The sequence below is a fragment of the Diospyros lotus genome, chromosome 2 (genome assembly GCF_014633365.1).
Source record: "Diospyros lotus cultivar Yz01 chromosome 2, ASM1463336v1, whole genome shotgun sequence".
NCBI lineage: Eukaryota > Viridiplantae > Streptophyta > Magnoliopsida > Ericales > Ebenaceae > Diospyros > Diospyros lotus.
The window spans coordinates 47,196,804-47,218,333 of NC_068339.1; the positions used below are offsets into that span (position 1 = coordinate 47,196,804).

Sequence of the window (21,530 nt, forward strand, 5' to 3'; positions counted from 1 at the left end):
TTTTTTATAATTTTTTTATTTTTAAAAATATTTTTTTTAAAAGTATACAAATATATTTTTATTATTTTAAAAAACTTAAAACAAAAATAATTTAAAAACAATAAACAGAGCGCAACTTAATTTTTTTAACATCTTCTTGAGATAATTGAAGGTTTACAATTGACTACCTAACAAATACTTTGTAAATAGTAAATAAACATCTAATATAATTATTTTTAAACATTTTTGTATATTTATTTCATATCCTGTGATGCACGCAAGTGTCTTGGAAGATCACATTTCTCTCATAAATGTTGGCAGCTTATTTCACACAACAGTTGGCTTTCTCTTTATTATTACTAATAGGCCCATTGAATTCCTTTATTTCGTACCCGAAAACTTCATCATTTCAATTTCACATGCCTGGAGAGTAGCAGGTGGTGGCAGCAGCAGTAGACCATGGCGCGGCAAGGCAGCGCGGACACCGTTTCATGCCCCAAGCCTACTCTCATAGAGAATCGAACCCGAGACCTGCCTTGTGCATGCATATCCACCAGGGTACCTCCAGATACATATCTGCAATAATTAAATATATACTAATCCAGATTCCAGTTTCTTACATTTAAACCCAACAAATTTCACAATTTTTGATTCCCTTTCCCATTTAAAATATAATAAATTTAATATATTCAATTAAATTTTTTAAAATCACAAATTTTTAAAAAAGAGAAGGGGGAAGAAGCAGTTGGAAAAGAAAAGGGAAGAGGCGGCGACAATGACAGTGGCAGTGGCGGCCATGGCATCATTCGCCGTCGCCGATCACGCGGGTGCGTGGGTATACTTGGTTGGTCAATTCGCCATGGTCGTTGCCCAAAGCTTCTTCGATCGGTCCTGCCTCAACGTTGGTTTCGTGTTTGAAATGGCCAATCCCAACTTTCTCTGTCATTGAAAATATGTTCTTGAGTACTGTTCATTGATTTTGGTCTCCGAGTAAGAGAGAGAGATATCATAAAAGTTGGGTCAATGGCGAGAGCGTGAAAACAGATATGGAGGAGGTCGTTCGACGTCGTCGGCAAACATGGGAGACGTGGGTGTTATCCAGCCATGGCAGTGGCTGTTCGCTTGGTGATGTTGCCGGTTATGGGTCACGTGATGGGTCTTTTCTTCTCCGTCGTGGGTCTCTGTGGGCGCGATTTGTGGGTGTTATCTGTTGTGAGTATTCTCTTCATGGCCTTCCTCATGAGTCGCGACCTATTGCCTTCTTCATTGTCTTGGTTGGTCGGTCAGAGATGAAAGGTCGTTTGCCATGTTCGCTAGGTGTCTGCCATGGCTGATCATTTTAAAGCTTTCCCATCCCATTGTGTTCACCGTGGCCGTTTTCTCCCCGTGTGTTCGCCATGATAATGGTCGTCGTAGTGGGTTCGATGTGGCTGATCGGTTGAGTCATTTTTCTCGGCCATGGGTCGATTCTCATCGTAGCTATGGCTGATGGTGCTTGCGAAGTTGAGGGCCATAGCATTGCAATCTCCAACGATGATGGGTGATGAGGCGGACCGTGATAATGGAGGAAAAAATGACCAGTGGTGGGCAGAGAAGGAGTATAAGTGTGCGCGCGCGCGCGTGTGGAGGATGAGATGGTTTTGGGGGGGAGAAATAAATTGATCTCAACCATTGATATTCTTCAAACCTCATCTCAACCATTGAAAAAATATCCCCCTCACATCTGTGTTATATAATTCAAAAATCTTCTTGCTTTTTTATATAGATATATATATTAAGATTCAATCTAACATATGAATATTTTATTTTTTTAATTTTATCGTAACAAGTGAATATTTTATATTTTTCTAAATTAGTATTAAATATATTAAGATTCAATCTAACATATGAATATTTTATTTTTTAATTTTATCGTAACAAGTGAATATTTTATATTTTTCTAAATTAGTATTAAATTTTTCTAACTTTGTGATAATTAATAAATTTTAAAAATTTAAAATTATCTATAATTTAATTATTATTATTTTATTAATTAACTATATCTACATTCTTTAAATGTATTTAGGTACGTACATTTAATCTATCTAATATAATTTAATATTATATTATTAAGTTTAATAATTTTGTATTTCATTTAAACTTTATATATTCAATTAACACTTCTTATTCATAAATATTTATTACTATTAAAGTAAGTTGCACCTATATAACAATTTAAAAAATTGATACAAAGTATGACCTAATAATTTTTTATTCTATTTTAACTTTACACATCAAAGTAATATTTCGTATTCACTAATATTTATTATTATTATTAAATTAAGTTACATCTATATAACTATTTGAAATATTGATATAAAGTATACATTTAATTGTCCATTAATTTAATACAATTAACTTAATAACAAAATTTGAATGATGTATCTTGAACTTTACACATTTAAATAACACTTCATATTAATATTTATTGCAATTAAAGTCAATTATACATGTATGTGTATATATGAATATTAGTTTAGTGTTGCTAATCATTTGAAATATTGAAACAAGCAACGACCCTACAATTATCTTATTTTATCTTTTTTCTTTATTCTATTTGAATTTTATTTAATTTTCATCAAATATATGTGCTACATAATTTTTGTCTAACACATTAGATTTTATGCTAATGTTTATTCTATCGCTTGCATAATACAGATAAACTTTAACAACAAAATATAAGTTGCTTTAAGACACATACTTAATCGTCCAGTAATTTTCTATTTCATTATACGAGTCCAAATGTATAAATACGTGACGATCTCTTTGGTTACCTTTTTTTTTTATATATGGAAATAGGGTTATAATTGATATGAGTTGAGTTGATATAGCAACATATTCAAGTTTAATGTAATTACAAAGTTCAAAACTCCACTCAACCTGAGTTTTATTTATAAATCTCAAGCACGATTCGGTGAAATACTAAAAACATATGGTTTAATTTGACTCAACTTAATAACTCAAATAAAATATTTTTAATAATTTTAAAATTGAATTTGAATCGAGTAAATCTCAAGTATTTTTCAAGTTAATATCTAATAACTTATGAGTTTGCAGATATTATTTATACCTCTATATAGACTTTTGCTCATTAAAATACATTATTTGCACCCATATGTTACATATTAAGATAATGTGCACATATTTTATAATTTATACCTAAAAAGAAAATTTTTAATTCAGTTAGTAAATTACCTATAGTGTTAAGTTTTGTATTTTATTTTTTTATTTTATAATTGCACATAGTGAGTAACAAAAATATATGATATTTCTTATTGCTTATAATATTTATAATTTCTTACAATTAAAATATAATAAACCTTTAAATTTCAACATTTACTTTGAAAATATTGAATTGTATAACTAAAACAACAATTGTACTATATTAAAAATTAATTATAAACAAAAAAATAAAATAATTACAACTGTACTATATTTATTTTATGTTTATTAAATGTATTTTTTTCCAATTGAAAGTATACTATTTATTTTCACAAATCTAATTAAAATCTTACAAAAAAAAAAAAAAACAAATCATCAAAGTATGATAGTGAAATTTATAATAATATATATTATACACAAAAAAATATTAAAGAACAAGAATAAAACAACATCAAATATTTCATACTAATCTACAAAACTAACAAAATTTATAATATATTTCAAGCAAAAATGTATTAAAGAAAATAATACTAACACTATTTAAAACAAATATAACCCAAATATTACTATTATATATTTACAATAAAACCTATGCATCGCACGGAATAACGCCTAGTTATTTAAAAAAATTAACTACATAGAGCCACTTTTCATTTAATAATTATATTATTTTATTTTTACAAAATTTCATACAAAATTAACTGAATTTAACTTAAATTGGATAGAGATGGTAACATTTTGAAAATAATTAGTATATGGATTTTAAGGTAAGATTTTGAGGAAATTTATAAATTGTTGAATCGATGATAGGAAATGTCTTAAGATTTGGATGTCTAGGAAAGAGGGCATGAGATTGGTGAACATCTCGAGATGAGGCTAATGATGCTGGAAACAGTCAAATCAAATATAAATAATTTGTGTATAAGTCCGAATGGATGTTGGTATTGAATGGTACTAGGAAGGGCCTCCGGGAAGCTGAGGGGACCCTAGGGGTGGTTCAGTTTTGCCAATGAGGTAACTCTAAAGTATTTTCGGGTGAAATAAAGATCCCGTGTAGGCGTACGGACGAAATCGACCTTTATCGAGTAAATATTGACTTATTAATCTTGGAATTTCGATATTTTAATCTAAATAAAAATTGATATTGAAGATGTAATTGTAATGTGAAAGGTTAAAGTGATAGTATGGATATAATTTGGGAATTTATATGTAATTTTTATTATATAATAAATTATATGTGCAGTGAGGTATATGGTATATGGGTGTGCAAGTAAGTTTTATAATATGTTTATGCACGACCAAGTCTATGGGTGAATTCAGTGGGTTCACTTGATTTGAGGAATATTATATAATCTATATATATATTATAACAAAATAGTCGCCAAATCATTTTCCCGCCCATTTTCAATTTCTATTTTGATATTTTATTATGTTTTGTTTATTTTTTTTCTTACCCGAAATAGAATTTTTGTAAATCATTAATTAAGTCTAGATTTGTGGAAAATATGTAGTTTTTGGAATCTGTAGATAATATTTTTTAGCTAAAAAGTGCTTGAAGAATGTGTAAACATGGTATATGAAGAGACAAGATATAATCTATATTATTAATTCTTAAATATTAATATAAAATTTTAATTAAAATAAATTACAGAAAAATAAAACTTTTTTAAATCAAGAGAAATTTTGAGATATCAAGTATTAGCATCGAATATCAACTGTTAAGTAAAATTTTTTTAAAAATAAATTTAATTTTTATTTTATTTTTCATAATTTATCTCTCATTATCTCTCAATAAAGCCACCACTACTTATTTTAAAACCCTTAATTAGTTTCAAAATCATGCAAAAAAATTACAAATCTTATATATGTTTATGTTATTACTTAATTTTAAAAAATAATTAGTTGGTAGGTTATGTTAAATTATTTATTTAGGTAAAATTTAATTATTTTAAATAAGTCGTTTAAGTTATTTTGACAAAATTAATATTTTGTATAGCCTATTTATATTTATTATATACTGTCATATTTCTTTTAAAAAATTTATTATGTTTTATATTTTTATTATTGACAGCAGAAATATATGTGAAGTTATATATGGATAATTAATTTTGAAATTTTTATTATTATCATTTATATAATTAATTGATTATTTAAATTATTTTTATTTTTTATATATAGTTTAATTAATTTATTTTTTTATAATTTTATATATAACTTAAATATTATAATTTTATTTTTTAACTTTATTTTTTTTATTACTTTCTTAAAAATTTGACATATCTTGAATGTTGTAATTGATTGTCAAGAGAAATATGTAAAATATGTATGGATAATTAATTTCAAAAAATTATTATTGTTATTTAAATAATTAATTAATTATTTAAATTATTTTTATTTTATATATAGTTTACTTAATTTAAATTTATTTTTTAAAATTTTAAATGTTATAATTTTATTTTTTTAACTTTATTTTTTTATTACTTTCTTTATATAATTTTATAGTTTAATTAATTTAATTTTATTTTTTAAAATTTTAAATGTTATAATTTTATATATAACTTAATTGATTATTATCATTTATTTAATTAGTTTAATCGTGTTTTTGGTTTTCAATCAATTAATTTTAATCGTATTTCTGGTTTGTTGTGAACAAGTTTTATGTAACAACTTAATTGTTTGAAAATAGTTCTAGCATTAAGTTTTTTAATTAATTGTTATTTTTTAACTTTATTTTTTTGTTACTTTCAAAAATTTTTGACCTATCTTAAATATGGTAATTAATTGCGAGGGAGAAGATGTGAAATCATATATAGATAATCAATTTTGAAACTTTGATTATTATAATTTATATAATTAATTAATTATTTAAATTATTTTTACTTTATATATATCATTTAATTAATTTAAATTTATTTTTTTAAATAAGTCCTTTAAGTTATTTTGACAAAATTAATATTCTGTATAGGCTATTTATATTTATCATATGTTCTCATATTTCTTTTAAAAAATTTATTATGTTTTATATTTTTATTATTGGCAGGAGAAATATGTGAAGTCATATATGGATAATTAATTTAAAATTTTGATTATTATCATTTATATATTAATTTATTATTTAAATTATCTTTATTTTTATTTATATAGTTTAATTAATTTAAATTTATTTTTTTATAATTTTAAATGTTATAATTTTATATATAGCTTAAATATTATAATTTTATTTTTTAACTTTTTTTTGTTACTTTCTTAAAAATTTGACCTGTCTTAAATGTGATAATTGATTGTCAGCATGTATAAATAATCAATATGTAAAATCATGTCAATGTAAACAGATTTTGTCTAATAACTTAACTTTTTACAAGTTATCCTAACATTAATTTTTTCAATTAATAGTCATTTTTAACCTTTTTTTTATTGCTTTCTAAATTTTTTGACTTGTCTTGAATGTGGTAATTAATTGTTAGGAAGAAGATGTGAAATCATGTATAGATAATCAATTTTGAAAATTTGATTATTATAATTTATATAATTAATTGATTATTTAAATTATCTTTATTTTATATATATAATTTAATTAATTTAAATTTTTTTTATAATTTTATATATAACTTAAATATTATAATTTTATTTTTTAACTTTTTTTTGTTGATTTTTTAAAATTTGACATGTTTTGAATGTGGTAATTGATTGTCACGAGGAATATGTGAAGTCATGTATGAATAATCAATTTTGAAAATTTGATTATTATCATTTATGTAATTAATTATTTAATTAAATTATCTTTATTTTATATATAGTTTAATTAATTTAAATTTATTTTTTATAATTTTAAATGTTAGAATTTTATATATAACTAAAAGTTATAATTTGATTTTTTAATATTATTTTTTTTGTTGCTTTCTTAAAATTTTGACCTATCTTGAATGTGGTAATTGATTGACGTGAGGAATATGTGAAGTCATATATGGATAATCAACTTTGAAAATTTGATTATTATCATTTATATAATTAATTGATTATTTAAATTATTTTTATTTTATATAGCTTAATTAATTTAAATTTATTTTTTATAATTTTAAATGTTATAATTTTATATATAACTTAAATGTTATAATTTTATTTTTTAACTTTATTTGCAAACATAGTGAAGTTTTTAGTGTGATGAAGTTGGTAATTAACCCCTAATTTGATCTCTAAGTGCATGTGTATGCTAGAAGCAAGTCAGGTTAGTATAGTGTTTAAGGTTTATAACGTGTTAAGAATGACTATCTGCTAAAACATGTTCTAACGTGTTATGCCCATCTTTCTCAACAGCAAGAGTCTGATCTTTATTAAAATATTGAAAATACCAAAATTGAGGAGAAAAATTTGCTTCATCAATTTTCATAATTTAATGTTTATATTTGTAAAATAAGTTTGGAGGTTCCTAATATGTATGATGTAAGTACTAATTAATGACATTATATTCTAGATTTCTTCATCTGATGATAAGGTTACTACGTTGTTGAAGTCGGGTCGTGAGTTATAGATACATTGAAAAACTATAAAATATGTTTTACCAAAAAGGCTCTCATTGGCGATTTGTTGACTAATGCAACTAAGAAGATTCAATCGATGATCAAGAAGGAAAATAACTGAAAAAAGTTTATTTGATTGGTTTTGGATTACAATTTTTTTTTTATTATAACCTATTCCTATAAAACTTTTGAGGTTGTTTTGTTAATTGCTATTGAAATTTATTTATTGACTTTTGTTATAATTTCTCATGCAAGGTAAACTTTGTTTGCTGATTTTTTATTTCTAAATATTTTGGTTGTTGCTAGATTTATATCTAGGCAATTTGTTTGATCTACATGTTTTTTGTTTTCTTTTATTATTTAATTTTTTTCTTTTTTCTTTTTACTAATTCACACTTATGTATTTGCTCATTTTTTATGTTCTTTCACTTCTATTTATTTGTATATTTTTTTTAGTCCACTAATTTATAGTGAGTGTCTAACATTCCTAAGTACATTCTTATCTGCATTTTTTTTTTCACTACACAAATTATTCTTTTCAATGTATTGCTCAAGAATTTATCATAATTTAGCTATAGTTTAATAACATGCATAATATTGAAATAATAACGAACGAAAAATATTTTCAATCAAATAATTAATAAAACGGATCGAGAAATCATCATTTATACTGAGTAATCAACTACCTTACTACTGAGAATTCAAAATAAGACATGTCACATTTTTAGTGTTTCATGCATCAAAGTGAAAATATTGTGTTAGAAATGGTAGACGTTAACCTCACTCTAATGAGTCACGAATATTATAGACGTTGGATACAATTTTTTGTTAAATACACACGTATGTGTTAGTAGAAAGACCATAATAAAAGCATAAAAAAAGGTCAGAAAATAAAAAAAGGCATACATATTCCAGAATAACTGAATAACTAATTTTGTTGTATGTTTGTTCATTTCTCACGATTGTAACATGATTATTTTGTTTATTTTCTATTTCTTTTTTATGATTTTCATTTGTTATAACTACTGAATTATGTAACTTCTGCTTTAACGATCATATTTTTTCTTGTGATATTCGTGTATCGCACGGGTGATGCACTAGTATACTATATAATGCAAATGCTCTTGAAACTTGAGAAAATAATAATGATAATGTATCATTGAATGGGCTATCAATTGATGGCATTGGAAATTGAAAGAATATGAATTATGTGATGGCCTTGGAAATTGAAAGAATGATGGCCTTTAAAAATTGAATAATGATGTAGCCTGTAGTGGGTTATCAAATGATGGCCATGAAATAAATTATGTAATAGCTCATGGAAATCTAGTATAAATAGGGAAGTTGGCCGTGGAGAAGTGAAAGCAAATTGAATGTAGAGAAGCAAAGCCAGAAATAAGGGTTCGTCATCTTGAGGTAAATAATTTGCCTAAATTAGCTAATTAGCAATTAATTAGTAAGTTAGTTACTTAGTTAACTAATTTAGTCAATTAATGAGTTGGCTAAACTAGTGGACTCGGTAGCCAAGTGAATTTAGTTATGGGTTGCTAAATTAGTTTATTGACATTACGTTTAAATATTTTGTTAAGGGATTTTGGGCGCATTGACGGTATGACTAACGAATCAGCAGGCGACACGTATCTCGAGGTAATGGTTTAATATGCTCTACGTGTAAATTTCTTTTATCATGACTTGCATAAGATATTGAGGAAGTGACTAGGCATAGGGCAGTGGATTGTTGACCGTGAAGATCCTAGGACGGGGTCATAGATGGAACCACTAGGGGCCACTTAGAGCCTAAGATAGGTGCGGTGGACATGCTTGCATGCATATTGCACTTCATATTTATCTATGATGTTATGCTGAATAATTTACTGCATTGCATATTACCTTTACTGAGTCCTATGACTCACCCTTCCCACTAACCATACAGATAATTCGGAATCCGGTAAAGGGAAGACAGTGTATCTCGAAGACCAACTGAATGATGAGAATGACAACCCATGATAGGAATGCGACCTAGTAACTTATGTCTGTCATGTAATTATTTTGTGGATGTGTTGAACGCTGCTTGTATTTTCTAATTGGACTTATTGCTTTTAATGAGTACTTTGTATGAGCAAACTATGTTATACCCTAATTGCAGTTTATTAATATGCTCATAAGGCATAGGTCAGATTCGAGACTTGAGTGTCATTCCGCTGCAAATGAGTCTTAGACCTTGAGTTCTCGATGGAAGGCGACGAAGCCTGGACCCCACCCAGGGCGCCCACGTCATTTTATCCCCCTGTTGTTAGAGCATAGCCGGCTTCCAAAGTGGGACTTACTGACGTAATCTTGAATTACGGTGACACCCGATAGTAGGGACAGGACGTCACAGAGATTATGAATAATATTAATTTACATTAATTTAATTATAATAGCTTTATGTAAATAGGGTCATAACCATTTTAATAAAGTTTAAAGATTCATTTGGCAAGAATGTTGAATTAAACTGAGTGTTTAGAGGAAATGCCTAAATTTGTATAGTGTATGATGATTTTACTTAATTTTATTAGTAATATAAAGGATGTTATGGGTAATTTAATAAGTTTATGAATTGATTTGGTAAAATATAAAATTTAGAGGTGTGTCTAAATGAAAATTTTAAAATTCGTAAAATGCGCGATCAATTTACTTAATATATAATGATATATTTTATGTATTTATACGTGTCTCACATGTACCATTACAAATATATTGAATTATTTAGAGAATAAAATATTAAAACGTAATATAACTTATTGTTATGCGTAAAGATACTGAAAGGAAAAGAGCAAAGCAAGCGCCACGTGGCGGCCTGGGCGACCAAAGGAGGCCACCCAGGGGCGCGTGCACGCCTAGAGCAGCCCTCCAGGCGCGTGCAACCCCACGCTCGCGCGGCTGCTTGGCGGGGGCCGCGCCCCTGGCCTACAGGGGCCACCCTCGAGTGCCCCCTCTGGGGGGGGTGCTCAGCAGCGCGGGCACAGTTGGGCGTGCGCACGGCTGCGCGCGCGCCCCTGCACAAAGGCAGCCGCGCGCGGTCCTTCCCCCGAGAGAGGGTCACTCGGGGGTGAGGTACCCCCGAGTGCACCCCATTTGGGGGGGGCTGGCTCAGCTGAACGCGCGCCCGCCCCCCTAAGCACCAGCGGCCTTGCGCGCCCCTGCGGATAGCGGCCGCGCACACCCTGCTTGCGGCTGCCAGCGCGCGAAGCCATCAGCGCACGCAGCCGCCCGTGAGGGCGGCCACTCACGCGTGCGGCCTCCCGTGCTCGCCCTCTCGCACGGCCCCTTCCACACTCGGCCCTGTGCACTTGCACGCACGGCCCCTCGTGCTCTCCTTGCCCACGCTCGTGCATACCCCCGAGTGAGGGTCACCCAAGGTGCCGCACCGACATCCACGTGCCCCCGATTCTTGAGCCGACGCCTCCGAAATAATCTGTTTAAACCAACTCCCGTGAGACTCGGTCAATGCCCCTCCGAGATTCTTGTCGCAAAGGTCGGGGCGCGTGACACATGGATGCCCCTCCTATCGCTATAAATAGGAGGTCATTTTCTCTCATTTGGTAGGTAATCTCTGGCTCTCATATTTATATTCTTACTCTCAAGTACTCTACTCCTACGGTGATCTAATTTAAGCATCGGAGCGTTCACGTGGGGACCTTCGCCCGCGTCCCTAATCGATTCTTTTTTCCAACAGGTTGCCCATTGTTCTCAACCTGGCAAAAAAGGCTCATCCATCGCTCAGACACACCACGAGAGGGTCACCCATCGCTCGAATAGTTCATTGGAGGGTCATCCATCTGCAGTTTCCCTTTTTATAAATTCAATGTTGTTACCAGGCTACAACAATTGGCGTCGTCTGTGGGAAGCGCAAACAAAAAGCTACAGAACTATTCCCTCACTATGGCTCAAACTCGAAGTAATCGTCAGACCCTCTCCCGGGGTGCCCAACCACCTCGACGAGAGACCCTCGCTCGAGCGGAAGAACAACATCCATCTGCTCATGAGAGCCAACTACCCCTCACCCATGGGGGCCAACCATCCCTCACTCACCAGCAGCAACCTCTTCCAGAGCCCTCTCATCCATTGGGGTGCAACTTTAAGTGCCGCCCCTAACTACCCCGCATGTTCTCTCAGGACCCTACCCAGGGATACAAGTCCCATCTGTCGTTCCTTGGGCGGAGTATGAGGCTCTACGACAGTAACATTCTAAAGGAATGCAAGCCCTTTGGGAAATGGCGGGCATCTTGCAAAATTTGGTTCCTCACGGTACAATCCCAGAGATATTAAGAAAGTTTATGCCAGAGACAGTTCCCTCCCACAGGACACGTCAGGAGGTATCGGGGGATGGCTCCTACCGAGAAGTGAGCCCGGAAAACCATGCTCAACATGTCCATGTTCGAAACGATCCACCAAGATCCCCTTTAAGAGGAGCTCATAGCCAAATCTCTCAACAGCGAGAAAAACGAGGAGCAACTGATCATCGAAAGACTGAAAGGCGAAGTCCACAAAGAGGAAGATACTCTGAAACGGTAGCCAACACCCCTATGGAAAGAGACCGGGATTCTAGACAGAGAGATGGGCTTGATGACAACCCTATCGCATTTAGTGCACGAGAGACAACCGACATGAAAAAAATGATAGAGCGGGTACTGCAACAGAATAAGTTATTACCTGCTCCCGAGGAACAATCCCGAGGAAAGCTACCATTCGTGGCAGAAGTAATGGGGAAACCTTTGCCAAGAAAGTTCAAAATGCCCCAGATAAACCTTTATTCAGGCAAAGACGATCCCTATGATCACATGCAAAATTATGAATCTTTAATGATGCTTCATGGATGAGACGATGAGATAATGGGTAGGGCATTCCCCTTAACCTTAACTGGGCACGCTCGGGCCTGGTTTAATGGTTTACCCGAAACATCAATTTCTTCATTCAGGCAGTTAAAAACAGAGTTCATAAAGGCATTCATTATTAATAGTCAAAGGAAGAAAGACACAACATACCTTCTTAGCATTCGGCAAGGGCATAGGGAAACCCTACGTCACTACGTGGACAGATTTCTGAATGCCACGCTTGAGATTTGCAATTTGCCTATAGAAATGGCTGTGTCCGCTATGTTCCAAGGAACACGACTACCCCCTTTGCAAGAATCATTGTCTCTAGACCCGCCGAAGTCTTTAGCAGACCTGTTCGTCAGAGCCAATAATTACATACTCCACACAGAAATGATGAGAACAATAGGGGGGAATGAAGATGGAGAAAGGAAAAGAAAAGAGCGAGATAATGAAGAAGGACTGAATCAGCGAAAAGAACGAACCAAGAGGTCAGATACGGTTAGACCACAATTTCATCATTGCACTAGGCTCAATCAACCCCGGTCAACTATACTGGCAGCAGTAAAGGGGTCGGGCCTTCTCCAGCTTCCGAAAAAGCCAGACCGTCCCATGGGGAGAAATCAAGAAGAATACTGCAGATATCACCGGATTCGAGGGCACTCCACTAACTAGTGTAGGGAGTTAAAAAACCAGATTGAAGCACTCATTCAGGAAGGGCACTTGCAAAGGTACGTAAGGACTGAAGGAATAAACAACCGAGATCGGCAGAGAATGGAAGAAAGACCTGAGGGTCCAGATAGACGAAATTTGCGGCAGAATGAAGACAGAATTATGGCCCCCCCCCCCCCCCCCGACAATGAGCCGACACATCAAGCCATTCATGTCATCTCTGGGGGTGAGACTCTAGTTGGGAATACTTCTTCTTCTCGAAAAGCCTACGCTCGTCAAGCCTACCAGGTCAATTTAGTGATGGAGGCAAGAGAAGACGAGGAGCCCATCACATTCACCCCTGCTGATAGGGGTGATATAATACTCCCGCATGACGATCCAATGGTAATTTTTGCAATTGTCGCCAAACACCATGTCAGTAGAATCTTGGTGGATAGCGGCAGCTCTGTCAATCTGATCTATTGGAATTGTTTCGAGCAAATGCGTATGTCCCCTGATCGATTGAAAAGAGTGTCATCTCCCTTGTACAGCTTCACTGGGGAAGCTGTCCCAGTGGCGGGATCTGTTCAATTACCAGTCACATTGGGTGCCGACCCTCAAAGTGTGACCCAACAGGCGAATTTTATGGTGGTCAAAGCCCTTTCGGCAGCAGATAACATGATTTTAGGCCGACCGCTCCTCAACGATATGAGAGCTGTAGTGTCCTCTTGCTACCTATTAATGAAGTTCCGCCAGCTCTCAGGAGTGGGGCAAGTTCGTGGAGATCAGAGGAAGGCGAGGTCCTCTTATGTGTCGTCTACAAAAGGAAAAAGGACAGAAGAGACTTTGTCTATTGCTGAGAAAGCTATACACAAATCCTTGGTAGAAGAGATTGCTCGCAAGCCCCAACCAGTGGAAGAGTTAGAAGCGGTACACTTAAGCGATACAGACCCCGAGAAGTTGGCGTATGTTGGCACACAGCTTTTGAAATCGGTAAAAGAAGAAATCATGGAGTGCCTAAGAAAGAACTTGGATGTCTTCGCCTGGACGCCAAAGGACATGCCAGGGATCAAGCCAGACGTGATATGTCACCATCTGAATGTGGACCCTCAGTTCAAGCCTGTCCGACAAAAAAAGAGGAATATTACCCCTGATATACTGTCAGCATTAGAGGATGAAGTTGATAAGTTACTACAAACAGGTTTCATTCGAGAGGTCTTGTACCCAGAATGGCTGGCAAACGTCGTCATGGTTAAAAAACCCAATGGAAAATGGCGCGCGTATATAGACTTCACTAACCTCAACAAGGTGTGTCCTAAAGACTCTTACCCGTTGCCTCGGATCGACCGTCTCATGGATGAAACATCTGGGTATCAATTGTTGAGTTTTCTAGATGCCTTCTCGGGGTATCACCAAATAATGATGTACCCTCTAGATCAGGAGAAAACATCATTCATTACAGAGAAAGGGATATATTGTTACCAAGTTATGCCCTTCGGGCTCAAAAATGCAGGGGCCACCTATCAGCGCATGGTGAATAAAGTCTTCAAAGAGTTATTGGGTGATACCATGGAGGCCTATGTTGATGATATGATCATAAAAAGTCGGGAGAAGGAATCGCACGTAAAAAAGCTAGCACAAGTGCTCGAGGTCTTTAGGCAATACGAAATGCGCCTAAACCCAGCAAAATGTGCATTTGGAGTTCAATCTGGAAAATTCCTAGGGTATATGATCACGCAAAAGGGAATAGAGGCGAACCCCGAAAAAATTCAAGCGATACTGGATATGGAACCCCCAACATCAATTAAGGAAGTGCAGCGGTTGATAGGCCGGATGGCGGTTCTCGGACGCTTCCTCTCCAAGTCAGCCGAAAGGAACTCCCGTTTCTTCAGACGTTAAGGGCGTGAAAAAAGTTTGAGTGGACAGAGCAATGTCAAAAGTCGTTTGAGGCATTAAAGGAATACTTGAAAGAAGTTCCTTTGTTGACCCAACCCGAAACTGGGGAAACGTTATATTCGTACCTGGGCGTAAGTGACAAAGCGGTAAGTGCAGTGCTGGTTAAGAAGGAAGGACCGGTGGACCGGTCGGTGTACTATGTTAGTAAGGTTCTACAAGGCCCAGAAACACGTTATCCCTTCACTGAAAAGGTGGCGCTGGCCTTGCTAAACGCCTCCAGAAAATTGAGCCCGTACTTCCAAGCCCATTCCATTAACGTACTGACGAACCAACCACTGCGGAGCATCTTGCAAAAACCTAAATGTTCCGGTTGTCTCACCAAATGGTCCATTGAGTTGAGCGAGTATGACATACACTTCCAGCCTAGACAAGTCATAAAAGGGCAAGCGTTGGCAGATTTTATTATTGAATGTACTCCATTTAAAGAACCCAAAGAAGAGAACAGAACAGAATGGCTATTGTTCGTAGATGGGGCCGCCAGTTCACAAGGGAGTGGAGCTGGAGTAGTGCTTATCCCACTAAAAGGAGAATCCCTTGAATACTCTTTGAGATTTGCTTTTCCAAGCTCAAACAATGTGGCCGAGTATGAGGTGCTAATTGCCGGTCTAAAGTTAGCCCGAAAGCTTGAAGTAGCGCAATTGGTAGCGCATAGTGATTCTCAATTGATTGTCCAACAATACTACGGGCAATACGAGACTAGAGAGCCGGTTATGGGACAATACCTGCAAAAAGTCAGGACACTTGCACAATCGTTCGAAAGTTTCCAGTTAATGCAGATCAACAGATCCCTCATGGCCATGCGGATGCCTTATCCAAATTGGCATCCACCAAAGAAACCACTGGGAGAACAGTATATGTAGAAGTCCTTCAGCGACCTAGTATAGACGAGCCTGAGGTAGCATGCGTTGAGAATGATAGCGACTGGAGAACCATTTTTTACAAATATTTGACCACGGGAGAATTGCCAGCAGACCCAAAGGAGGCCAGAAAAGTTAAAATTAGAGGGACTCGTTTCACAGTGATTGATGGAACGCTTTACAAACGAGCTTACACTATGCCGCTCCTCAAATGCTTAGGTCCCTAGGAAACTGGTTACGCCTTGGCTGAAATTCATAGCGGAGTATGCAGTGAGCATCTGGGTGGAAGGGCCCTAGCAGCCAAAATCCTAAGGGTAGGGAGTCTGATAAATGTCAAAGGCACGCTCCGATTCATTCCGCTCCAATATCGCAATTACAGCCCACATTACAGCCTATCCCCTTCGCTCAATGGGGCCTAGATATTCTCGGCCCATTCCCACGAGCTACGAGGCTAAGAAAATTTCTTCTGGTAGCAACAGATTATTTCACCAAGTGGATTGAAGCAGAAGCCCTAGCCACTATCAGCTCTAGGAAAGTAGAAGCTATGGTATGGAAAGACATTATATGCCGGTTTGGTGTCCCACGAATCATCAACACATATCATGGAAAGCAATTTGACTGTGATTCTTTTCGAATTTTCTGTAAAGGCCTAGATATTCAGTTAAGGATCTCTTCAGTGGCATATCCGCAGGCAAACGGACAAGTCGAAATTAGCAATAGAACAATTTTACATGGTTTAAAAACTCGGCTGGAAGGCGCAAATGGAGCATGGGTGGATGAATTGCCTACCGTCTTGTGGGCCTACCGAACAACCAGTGGAGTCTCAAAGGGCGAAACGCCCTTTAACTTGGTGTATGGGACAGAAGCTTTGATTCCAATAGAAATCTCGTGCAGGTCACCCTGATTGGACGCTTATGATAAAAGTGACAACTCAAATAACTCTGATGAACTGAAAGAAAATCTTGATCTCATCGAGGAACAGAGAGACATGGCAGCTGTGCGAATCGCTGCCTATCATAAAAGGGTGGCCCATTATTACAACTCTCGAGTAAAGAGCCGGTTTCTCAAGGAAAGAGATTTGATCCTCAAAAAGTCGATCATCACCAATGCACTCCGAGAGGATGGAAAATTTCGGGTAAACTGGGAAGGGCCATATCGCATTCAGGAAATGATAGGCCCTAGTACATGTATTCTCCAAACACTCCAAGGTGAAACCATGAGCAAAACGTGGAGTACAAATCACCTGAAATTGTACTCTCCTCATGACATGTAACGCAATAATAATATGAACTCGACGAGGGACCGTGGACGTAGGCACATTTTGCCGAACCACGTAAAATACGTGTGTCTTCCCTTTTTCGCTTTATTTCAGACAAGGGAGAAGAGAGCTCTTTGCTTCCCCGCAAAATAGTATGACAAGTCTTGCCCGGAAGTGAAAATTGGCCAGTGAACTAATATCCCGCTAGTAGGTTGCTCTACTAAGCCCGATAGTAATACGTAGGGCCCTGCCATGCAGTGCACCATGAGAAAAGCACGACTCAATTGGCCCGGTAAATGTAATAGTTGCCCTGCCTCAAAGCCAAGTGGCCCGGCCAGTAAAGTAACAAATACGTCTAGCACAACTCGCCAATATTGAAAACGCGAACTATCCCGCCAGTCTATTTAATTGACCTGGCTTGATAACAAGAGGTCAAGAAATTGCCAAACGACCACTAAGGGCCTGAACGCCCATAGTCCACCTAATGGTAACGACCTAAAATCCCAGACCCTCTGTGGGCAGCAATAATGAAGAAAACCAGCGAGATGCAGCCATTGTTAAGAGACAAATCTTATTCATGCAAATAAAAGATACTACACTCAACAGAGAAAAAGCTACTACACTTAAAAAAAAAAAAAGAAGGGAAAAATAGGGGTCTATTCTAAGTCCGCTTCCTCCTGCCAGAACTGGGAGCACCCCTACTCGGAGCAGATGGGGCCTTCCTTTCTCCTTAGCCCGAGGATGCAATAACTGTGTCATCAGCTGTGGGTAAGGCATCTGTCATCTCCACTTCCTTTGAGGCAAAGGCATACAGCTCCCACGGCCCCGACAAGTTCTCTAGATTATCAACTAAATGAGCATTCAAATAAGCCTTGAGACTAGTGGGGTCAGGATCATTATATCTTCGCCAGTCAGGAACATCAGACTCCTCAACCTCATCAGTATAGACCAATTTAGGGAACTGTTCTCTTGGGCGTTTTGATTCCAGATACGAGCGTGCGAGATAGAATCCATACTTCGTAAAGCAGCCCCCATAACTGATCTTTCTCTCTTGGCAGTCCGTTGAAAGGCGATAGTCCCTCACAGCCTTCTCTTGTGCTACCGAAATCTCTTCATTCCTTCGGTCCTTGAGCGACCTATATTGCTTCTTCTGACGAGCAAGCTCGTCTACTCTCAAAGAATGCTCTTGCAAAAGGTTTTCATGGGTTTCCTTAACTCCTAAAAGCTCTCTCGTCAGTGATTTTTTGCTATTCCGGAGCTCCTCTATCTCCCCTTTTATGCTTGACGATTTACCATCAGCTTCCGCCAGCTTGGAACGCATGTTTTCTACCTCTCGGTTCAGCTTTCTGATATCGGCTTGGTAGCAACGCTCGTGATCCCTCCACTTTATCGCGTTCTCTCTTGCCTCCGCTTTCTTTTGTTCTGCTCGATGATGATAAGCTCTCCCGATAGCGTTGGATATCACCAACCCCTGAACCCCCTGGGTGCAAGCAATGTATTAGAAGACCAACAACCATGTCAGACGACAAATACAACATATAGGCACAATAAAGGCATCCTACCTCAATAATCTTTTGCTTGGGAGAGTTGGCAATGCTAGGCCAATTGCCAAAAAAATTCTGCTCATCCTGAGGGAGCACAGTAGCGTATATCATCCTGGCACCCATCCCCAGGTCTCTTATAGAGTCTGAATCAATCAGCCCGGGCTGCACCTGGAAGTGGTCACCCCTCACTCTAGTGCTGTTAGGAATTGGCACGGAATTCTGCCTAGGTTCAGCGATGGGAGGAAGAATAGGCCGAAAGTCTGGGAGCTCAGCCTTTAACTTTCGTCGATCCCTACGAAAGGGGACAAAAGGTTGGCGACTCTCCTCCTTGATTCGATCGAGCTCGCTGCCAAAAGAAGAGCGAGAGCTGCCAGTCCCCTTCCTTCGTGAGCCAGAGGCATCGGTTGGATTTGGTTCCCCAAGGGCAACTTCGGGGACAGAAAGGTCTAACATGGAAAGGCCTGAGGCGGGAACCGAGGGTTCAGGACAAGAAAGGCTGGGCAAGGCACTCACCTCGGACCTCTTCACTTTTAGACGCCTTCGAGACGAGCTAGGAACCGGCGGAGGAAGAAGGCTAGGGTCGGGAGTGTCAGACGGAGGCCTCTGTGACAAGTCATGGGGCGCTTGAGGAGGAGGTTGTTGATCTTGCTCTCCAGCCTGTCGTGAAATCCTACCACGTCGTCTGAGCGTTTGTTCCTTGAATATATTCATATCGTCTACAAAACAAGAGATAAAAGTCAACCACTTGCATGGATAATTTGAAGGGCAATCTCTACAATTTTGGGGGTCTACCCTCAGAGGAAGAACAACCAAGAAATACCATACTCCCTAAAGATTTTTCCTCTTTCTCGGGGCCCTCGTCCTCTTCCTCGCCGCCCTTTTCCTCCTCAACTTGTAAGGCGTCCTCAGGCATTGTCGGTAGTGGCACAAAAGCGAGAGTGGAGGTCCCGGGCATGTCTTCAAGCCGAACGCCCCACCCTGCGGCAGCAATATTTTCTAAGGTAAGCAGGTCGAGTAGATTACAAGTGCCAAGGGCACATAATCTCTCAATTACTAGGCGATAGACAGCCCGGGAAATCCCGATGTCATCAAGCTTCTCCGACCAAAAGTCTCGCTCGTTATCCCAACACCAACGAAGCGGTGCTTTCCAGCTAGGAGAAGGCTCGACCACAATCCATCGGGACTCAAAGTCCACCTTATTTTGGAGCTTTTGAAATAGAGGAAATAGACCCACAATCCTTTGAAGTGTGAAAAAGACGCCCATCCGTTCGACTCTCCTCAACCTATAGAAGCAACCAAACAACTCTACGGAATGAGGTACTTGGATCATATGGCAAAGGATGGTGAAGCCAACTAACTGACCCCAACCGTTAGGATGAAGTTGAGCAGGGACAATGCAATGATAATCGAGCCACTCCATGCCAAAGCTAGACAAGGGGAAACGAAGACCTGCTTTTAAAGAAGCCAAATATACCCCGAAGCCATGTCCCCCTACCATAGCAGTACTTGTCTCTTCAGGTGTAGGAAGTCTAATATGATGATCAATTGGAATATGGAAACAAGACTGTATCCTAGCTAATTCTCTCCCCTTCATCGAAGACCGCCGTCCCAAAGATATATATACGTTGGGAGCAGGAGATGGAGGTGGTAAAGCATTCTTAAAACGGCCCATATTGAGTGCTTAAATCCTAAGGCGCGGCCGCGAAAAACGAATGGTTCAAGCGAGTTATGACTCATGGGGGTCACAAAAGACTAAGGGCAAGACCCATGGGTGAGGGTCACGCCTAGATGGTAAAAAGACCCATGAGAAGACTCGTGCATGGATAAGGCTAATGATTAAACCTATGGGTGAGAGTCACATAAGACTAAGGGCAAGACCCATGGGTGAGGGTCACGCCTAGATAATAAAAAGACCCATGAGTAGACTCACGCATGGATGAGGTAAATGACAAGACCCATGGATGAGGGTTACGAGAAGCTACGACCAGCAATTGGACCCATGGATGAAGAAGTATACCGTGAAGAAGCCTGGGATGCTGAGAGGATCCTTACGAGAGATCAGTTGAGCAATGAAAAAAATGAAAGACCAAGTCATCATTTTATAGTGGTCTTGAGAAGACTCTGTGGAAATAATAAACCCGAAAGATTTGAAGTTTGAAGAGACGGATACGGAAGAAAACCTTATCCTCAAAATGAAAGTGGTCTCTTGTAAATAGAGTTGCAGCATAAGCAAAATACTCTTTCTCCCGAGATTTTCGACAGAAAGAGTAGGGAGCAATTGTTATGCGTAAAGATACTGAAAGGAAAAGAGCAAAGTAAGCGCCACGTGGCGGCCTGGGCGACCAAAAGAGGCCACCCAGGGGCGCGGGCGCGCTTAGAGCGGCCCTTCGCGTGCGCGCAGCCCCGCGCTCGCGCGGCCAAGCAGCGCGCGACTGTTTGGCGGGGGTAGGGTACCCCCGAGGGCCCCCCCTGGGGGGCGCTCAGCTGCGCGGGCGTAGCTGAACGTGCGCACGACTGCGGGTACGCCCCTGCACAAAGGCGGCCGCGTGTATGTGCGCGAGGTTCTCCCCCCGAGAGAGGGTCACTCGGGGGTGAGGTACCCCCGAGTGCACCATTTTTGGGGGAGCAGGCTCAGCTGAGCGCGCGTGCCCCTCTTGCGCACGGGCTTCCTCGCGCGCCCCTGCGGACAGGCGGCCGCGCACACCTTGCTT

General features: G+C 37.8%; 1 protein-coding gene across 1 annotated transcript; it reads left to right on the forward strand.

The window, feature by feature from the left end:
* Positions 1-12,571: 12,571 nt before the first annotated feature.
* Positions 12,572-13,228, forward strand: LOC127794851 (uncharacterized). Its single transcript, XM_052326108.1, has one exon. The coding sequence runs from the start codon at positions 12,572-12,574 to the stop codon at positions 13,226-13,228; it is 657 nt and encodes a 218-aa protein (XP_052182068.1).
* The last annotated feature ends 8,302 nt before the right edge of the window (positions 13,229-21,530 follow it).